This window comes from Microcaecilia unicolor, chromosome 1, assembly GCF_901765095.1.
Source record: "Microcaecilia unicolor chromosome 1, aMicUni1.1, whole genome shotgun sequence".
In the NCBI taxonomy this organism is placed as follows: Eukaryota; Metazoa; Chordata; class Amphibia; order Gymnophiona; family Siphonopidae; genus Microcaecilia; species Microcaecilia unicolor.
The window spans coordinates 197,550,765-197,559,029 of NC_044031.1; the positions used below are offsets into that span (position 1 = coordinate 197,550,765).

The 8,265-nt window shown below is 43.8% G+C and overlaps 1 protein-coding gene across 1 annotated transcript; it reads right to left on the reverse strand.

The window, feature by feature from the left end:
* Positions 1–5,962: 5,962 nt before the first annotated feature.
* On the reverse strand, positions 5,963–6,985 carry TMEM158 (transmembrane protein 158). The gene is given in 3 exon segments (XM_030189997.1): positions 5,963–6,078; positions 6,081–6,283; positions 6,285–6,985. Coding segments are annotated over 3 exon segments (657 nt in total). The 5' UTR covers positions 6,713–6,985; the 3' UTR covers positions 5,963–6,052.
* Positions 6,986–8,265: the final 1,280 nt, after the last annotated feature.

Here is an 8,265-nt window from a genome sequence, read left to right on the forward strand (position 1 = left end):
TTACCTAAACATCTTCATACTGATCAGTCTTTTACCCTGATTTAAAGCGGGCCTTAAGGCCTAGTATTTGATCCTGGCCTACAGGAGTTGACAAACACTCAAATTTGGGGTCCTGACTCAGCTCTTGGTTGCTCTCTGCTCTTTTCGCTCTCTCTCTTTTTTTTTTTTCCCCCCCATTTCCTCTGCTGCTTTTCTTTTTACTGGTTGTAAACTGCTCTGATATTTTGTTTCAGGGCAGTATTCCACTAAACCAAAACAAAGCATAAACATGAATAAATCAATAACAAGGCATTTAACAACCAATATAACATATAAGATACAACAGACTACATAAAAAGTGTTTTTAAACATAATAAAAAGAAGAAAATTAATCAGTCCCTTAGCCTCCAAATGTATCTAGATATGAAATTTTACATATGAAGAAACCATACAATAGAAGTGATGTGTGTGTGTAAATAACGAGTAGGTCCATATACCAATCTAGTCAGAATGATGAAAATAAAGAAAAAAAAATAATCACATACCATGCGGCATTTCTTGTAAAATTAACATGTATATGACAAGGTGGTAAAAGCTTCAAAATGACAGTGCTGATTATGAAAATTCAGATGACAGACTCACTTTACAGGTTTCCTAACCTGTGGGAACTCCAATGGCAGTAGTTGTTTACCTGGTGCAGGTTAGAGTGGTGGACTTTGGTCCTGGGGAACTGCGTTTGATTCCCACTTCAGGCACAGGCAGCTCCTTGTGACTCTGGGCAAGTCACTTAACCCTCCATTGCCCCATGTAAGCCGCATTGAGCCTGCCATGAGTGGGAAAGTGCGGGGTACAAATGTAACTAAAATAAAACTGGCTTCTTTGTAACCCGCTTAGAACTGCAAGGTAATAGCAGGATAGAAGACCATTTTACCAATAACATTTTGGGGCCTTCTACTAATCTGCATTAAAAATGAGCTTAATGTGTTTCTACATGGGCCTTTCTTGCATGCTAAACCCCTATTTAACGGAACAGTAAAATAAGGCTTATTCATTTTTTAAATTTGCAGGTCATATGCTCATGTTGTCACTAGTGTGCAACTACAAATAATTAACACGGGAGCATTTAGCACCCCCCATTTAGGAAGTGTTAAACACTCCTGCGTTAGTCTGCATTATTCAGGTAGCACATGCTAATCATAACCTACTCCCTGAATAATGCTTTCATGCCCATTCCCTTCCTATGGCACGCCCCCCTCCAAAAATATTTCTGAAAATGACACCTCTTTTATTACAACTCTATTGGTTACTGGTAGAGGCTCGATTACAATTCAAAGTGGCTCTTATGACTATTAAATCTTTTTATGGGGATATTCCAATCTAGCTGACTGACCATTTTTTCCTTTTTGAATGGAATGTATTTTTGATTCACTAGAAACCTTAGGTTTACCCCCTGTTCAAAATGTGAAAGCTTTGCATCCTTTTAAGGCTTCTTTATCTTACCAAGCAGCATTGTGTTGGAATCTTCTGCCTCATTTTCTTAGCCAAATGGGAAACTATTATCAATTTAGAAAGCTGTTGAAGACTTTCCTCTTCAGAAGATTTGTTACAGGTTCTTAACTGATTTCTGTTTTAGAGTATTTGGGGCCCCTTTTACAAAGGCATGCTAACGTAAGTGTGCACTAAATGCTAGAGACGCCCATATATTCCTATAGGCGTCTCTAGCATTTAGCGCACCCTAAAAAGCTAGCACGCCTATGTAAAAAAGCCTCTTGGTTTGTTATGGTCTCTGCTATAAGCAGCATTGTATATTCTCTGAAGACTTCAGATTTTTATATTGTTACCCGCACTAAACTTGTTGGTAGTTGTGGGATGTAAGACTATAATAATATAATGTAAATTAAAATAATGCAAGCTTAGTACACAGGAAATGGTAAATTAACACAAAACACTTTAACACATTTTGTGTTAAGCATTTTCCCATATGCTAAGCATATGTTAGGGCTTAATGTCCTTTATTAAAATGTCCCTTTGTTATCTGCAATGTCATTGCAAATCTTCTCTGTAAAACACAAGACCAGGAGAAAGAAGCTCTCATGATAATACTGTAATTCACCCACCAATCTAATTATTTAGAGCATTTCAATTAAAAGTCCTGATCAGGGTTAATACACGGGTATCAGGTGCCATGGGGCAACTTACAGCTTTGTGCCCCCTTCAATTAACTTTTAGGCCCCTATCCCCCTCCCCCAGAGAATCTGCTAATTAAACTAAGCAACTGTAATCACCCCAATAGCTTTCTCTACAGAACAAACTTGTAAAACTGCATAATTGGAACATCAAATTTTACCTATTAAACTATGTTTCATATATACAGTAAAATCCGTTTACCCAGGTAAAAGGGCCATGTGAAAATTACCCACCACCCTCACTGCTGGTTCTTTGTTAGTGTGGCATCAGAGCCTATTGTTTTGCTTTGACTGTTACTTCTCTTTGTCATCCCCTAGAAGAGCTACTGCCCTAGGAACCCACCCCCCTGCCTAATGGTTAAAACAGTAGTTCCCAAACCTAGTTCTGGAGGCACCCTAGCCAGTCAGGTTTTCAGGATACCCACAATGAATATTAATAAGAGAGATCTGCATGCAGTGGAGGCAGTGTGTGCGAATCTCTCTCATGAATATTCATTGTGGGTATCCTGAGAACCTGACTGGCTAGGGTACCTACAGGATCAGGTCTGGGAACCACTGGGTTATAAGCCATCCCTAATCTAATACCACTGTTCCCTCCAAGCCAATGTTTCCCAAATCCAGTCCTGGAGCACCCCTTGCCAGTCAGGTTTTCAGGTTATCCACAATGAATATGCATGAACTTGATTTGCATACACTTCCACCCTTATACGCACATCTCTTTCATGCATATTCATTGTGGATATCCTGAAAATCTGACTGACAAGGGGTGCTCCAGGACCAGATTTAAGTAGCACAGCTCTATGCAGAGCAGGAGTCCAGGAGTCCTCTACCTACAGTTCTGCCAGGAGGGGGTGCTGTTTCACTACCACATTTTCAATAGTGAAAGACAGGCAAATATGCAGGACTTCAGGGAACATGCCTGAACCTAGTAATTAAAAGCACAATATTGCAACACCCCCCCCCCCCCCCGTTGTAAATGAGCTCAGAGGGAACAGTGTTAACCCTATACCTGCCAATATTCAACACAATTACAGATGCTCAATTGCTTCGTATATATATCTGTCTTTATAGGTTGCAGCACCATTACAACCAGAAGAAGAGGTATGTAAGCTCTTGAAACCTCACACACTGCAACTTCTTTTTTTGCTGGTCCTATAGAGCTGGATTTTATAGCAGGTTGTCTATGTAAGAATTCTAAAAAGGTGCTTATTTTACAAAGGCAACTTAGGTGCCCATATGTTTATAAAAAAAAAAGGCCCCAAATACCAACGCCAACAACACCTGCTCCAAGGAGATGTAAATGTGTGCACGAACTCCACATGCATACAAACCTCTTTTATAACATATGTGCATACATTACAACCCCAGGTCTGTGCCACTGCAATTCATCCCCTCACAAAAGGAGGTGCATACTTTTCACGGACATCATTTTTACATGTAGATCATTTTGTAAGAGCCCTTTCTATTGCGTCAAGCAGAAAAAAAAAGGCTCTATACAAAAGCCCTTTTCTGGATGTAAACAGGTTTACAGACAGAAAAAGCTTTCATAACCTCCCTTTTTCTCCAGCACTGATATGGGCTTGGAGCACTCCATACTTAGGGGTTCTTCTACTAAGCTTTATTAGGTGCTAATGCACCTAACACAGCTTAAAATGGTGTATTGTGGGACACACTCAGGCATCCTGCGGTAATTGACAAATGTGCACTGTTGGGCTCTTTTACTAAAGAATTGGTGTGCGTATCAATCGGGAACTACCACCGGGCTACTGCAGGAACCCGACAATAGTTCCCACCCCCACCCCCACCCCCCAGCATGTGCTTAACTAACCAGTAGAGTGGAGGAGTGGCCTAGTGGTTAGAGCACCAGTCTTGCAATCCAGAGGTGGGGTTCAATCCCACTGCTGCTCCTTGTGATCTTGGGCAAGCCACTTAACCCTCCATTTCCTCAAGTACAAACTTAGATTGTGAGCCCTCCTGGGACAGAGAAATATCCAGAGTACCTGAATATAACCCACCTTGAGCTACTACTGAAAAAGGTGTGAGCAAAATCTAAATAAATAAATAAATAAATAATTGGTGCTGCCTGGTTACCTCCAGGTTAGTGCAGGAGCCCTTACCACCACCTCAATGGGTGGCAATAAGTGCTCCCCTGAAATGGCCATGCAGCAAATGGCTCACATACCGCATGTTCTTTTTGTGAAAAAAAAGACAGCCTTTTACCCGCTGCGGTAAAAAGGGGCCTCGGTGTGTATCAAAAACATTTGCTGACGCTAGCACAGGCCCCCTTTTACTGCAACTTAGTAAGAGGACCTCTGTGCTAACTGTATGCTAATTTTTTTTTTTTTTGTAGGGGGCATGTCAGGGGATGGAGACTGGGCATTCCTGTACTAAACAGCTGACTCATCTATATTAGCACATGCTAACTGGTTAGCACAGGAATATCGAGTGAGCCCTTACCACCTACAAAATGAGTGGCAGAAAGTGCTCACACAGTCATCCTTAAAAATGGGTTTGCGCTAATGGCCATTAATACAAAAATAAAAATAAAAAATTTTAAATGGCCATTTTGTGGCTATGGCAAAAATGACCCTAGTGCATGGGAAATATTTACTTATTTATTTATTGGGATTTGTTAACTGCCTTTATGAAGTGATTCACCCAAGTATCCATGTAAGGGCGCTCTAAGACCACCTTTTACTGCAGGTTAGTAAAAGGACCCCTCAGTGTATTCATGAAAGAATTTGAAAGCTGATCTGAGGGCTTCTTTTACAAAGCCGTGCTTCATTTGCCGCACCGAGAATCGGTAGAGTGGCTTTGTAAAAGAAGCCCTGATTTAGCAAAGCTTTCTAGATAGTAAAATCAAGTAGAAAGAAAGAAAGTCTAGGTTTGCCTTACTTATTCCAGTGCAACTACAACCACAGGTTAGAAATAGGTGTGGAAAGGAGGGGAGACAAGCAGCAAGGCTGGGAAGCGATCACCATCATTTGTGACTTTATTAGGAACTCAGTGGTCCTCAGCAAAGCAAATATTACCTCACAACACAATAATACTACCTGTAGAACCTTGTGAGTTCATTGCGTTGACACAATATAAATTCTTTAGTTCTACATTGGAAAATATTTGACTGGAAATGGGTGTCACTGGAATTGTAAAAAGCCAAATCACCAAATGTAGAAGGGAGAAATAACACGGGAAGGGGCATCTCTGCATATTTAAAATGCTACTACATATCACACAGCCATGGTACACACACCTGTAAATCAGAATTACCTGAGGAAGCAAATACAAAGCATACGCAACTCTTACAGTGTCACTGGATGCTGGATTCAGCACCAAGGAGAGTTTTTACAGAATCCTCCACAAACACTACTGAAAAAAAAACTGTATATAACCTCCAGCTAGAAATATAAATACTGCATGACAGCAAAGTATTCCAACATAGCCTAAAAACCACATCAAATAGAATTCAAATGTCAAATGTATGTAAAAGGTTTATAAAACTTTCTGCTATAACAATAGATCAGATATTTAAATTCTACCAAAAGCCTTTCTATATAACAACAAAAAAAAAAAGACAAAGATCAAGCAATGAAGTCGAGTGAGATCTTCTTTCACTGTATCACAACAACTGTTCCATCGTCTTGCAAGGACAGTGTCCACTTCAATAACTTTAAAAATACAAGTATTCGAAATAGAAAGGGATTTGGATTTTACCCCCTTAAGAAAGAGAAGCCAAAGTAAATCCCTTGGCTGCTGGAGAACTTTGGCAGGTACAAAGGGGGGGGTCGCAGTGAATCCCAGAGGCCAGGGCTTTGAAGAGGGGAGAAGGGAGTTGCAAAATGTCTCCAGAGCACCCCAATGCCTCTCTTGCTTCGCAGCCCAAAGAGTCACTTGGCGCTCGTCCGCCTTTGCCCATGCCATTGGGGAGGAACCCAGCGATGATGGGCACCGGCCAGATGAGAGCCGCCACGCTCCACACAATGATGACCAGGGTCATGAAGCAGGCCACCAGCGTGGACTCGATGGGCTTGCGGTTCAGCCTCCAGCCCTGCTCGCTCTTCAGCTCCTCCAGGTTGAAGTCCAGGCAGCAGAAGTCCCGGCGCTCCCCGTGCAGGCAGGTGCTGGTGGCCCCGCCGGTGGCCCCCGCCCAGCCGGCCACAGCCCACGCACAGCCTCAGCTCCTGCTGCGGCCCGGGCAGCGCCGGGTGCTCGATGAGCAGGGGCGGGGCAGCACGCGAGTAGGCGGCTGCGTAGGCGGCGCGGCCGGGGCCGGCACTAGAGAAGAGCAGCAGGTCACACTGGAAACCCAGGCGGGGGCCGCTCCAGCGCACCAGCAGCGAGGTGAGCAGGAGGCGCTGCACGCTCACGTTGCAGGCGGGCTCGGGCGGCTCCGCCAGCAGCAGGGTGGCCCTGCTCCCCTCCTCCTCCTCCTCTTGAAGATCGGGCTCCTCCAGGGAGGCGTTGGGGGATGACGGCGGCGGCTGGGGGTCCAGGAGGGAGCAGGCGGCGGCGGAGGCGGTGAGCACAGCCAGCAGCCCCCGGAGCATGGCTCGTTCTCAGGGAGGAGGAGGAGGGGGAGGGGCGAGGAGGTGCATGAGAAGGGATCGGGGCGAGCGAGCAGCTCCCTCTCCTTGCCTCTGCTGCTGAACTAACGTCGCGGGGCTTTCTCAGCTCACTTTACTGCCTCCATCCCATTTGCTTTCTCTCCGTCCCTCCTCTGGGCTTTTGTTGTCGCTGCTGTGCTTCCCTCCTCCCAAATCTGTGATATCCTCGGGCTGGGAGCTCCTGTCAAAGGCAAATCAAACGTGGCAGCGTGAGGGAGCCTTTAGCAGGGAGCATCTGCCGCTCAGCTTTGTCCCTGCTTACAAAGGATGGAGGAGGAAGTGGGTGGCACTTTTGCTGAGGAGAAAGGTTACCTTTTCCGTGGGGTTTCGAAGTGACTTCATGAAAAGGAGCGCCCCTGTGTGCAATTTTACCAGACTATTTTGCCGCTAGATTTTCTGTGTGTGTGTTTGTTTTTTTTTGTAATCTAGCACCTCTTGAGACTTTTACACACATCAATACCCTAAGCCCGAAAGGGCTTTTCACATCAGACTATAAAATCTGCTATTGACTCCTGTAATCTTCCACTCAGTGTCACATTCTCTGCAGGTAGAAGCGTCTGTCACAGCCCGCGGCTATTGCACTTGGCAGAGCTCTCCCTCCTCCCCTCTCCAGAGAAGCCCTGCTGCAACCTGTACCTCGGAATAAGCAGAGCCGCACCTTCCATAGCAGGGATTTGGTTTTAGCTCATGTCTTTCTCACAAGTTCAAGGTCACTTACACTCAGGTTCAATAGGTATTTTCCTGTCCCTGGGTGGCACATAACTGCAAACATAGGCACAAAACTTTGAAGACTATCCTCCCCCATTCCCCATGTTCTATTTAACAGTATGGTGGGCAGTGTTATTTAATAGTAATACAGAGCTTCTGGTATTCGCTGGCTGAGGGACTTCTTGTATTCCTCCAATCTGATGTATTTCATTGTCTATTCCCCTCTTCCTCTGTGCAGCAGTCACACTGCTGCATATGTGGAGTGATGACAAAGGGAAAGCTGGTAGATGAATTTTTAAAAATTGGTATTGGTTTTAGTTTTAATTTCCTGATACAAAATTATAACTGGGCAAGTCACTTAACCCTCCGTTGCCCCAGGTACAAATAAGTACATGTATACAATATGTAAGCTGCATTGAGCCTGCCATGAGTGGGAAAGCGCGGGGTACAAATGTAACAAAAAAAAAAAACCTGTGGTATCTGAGATTTCCCACTTTGTTCCCCTCAGCTGGAAAATAATTCTGATACTGCCAAAATGAGCTGCAGCTTGTTCCTAAATTACTTCTCTCTGGACTATTACTGCTGTTATTATTTACAATGCTTTTTGTTATTTGCTTTATAAATATTGCAGGCCATCCATCTAGCTTTAAGAACAAAAAAATAGCATAGCATTTCATCATTTTCTATAATCAGTCATAGTGTATTTTAAAATGATTGCACAGTTTTCTTTACAGAAATAAAACGAACCCCTTCACTGCATATGAATACAATGCATAAGCAGTTGCATA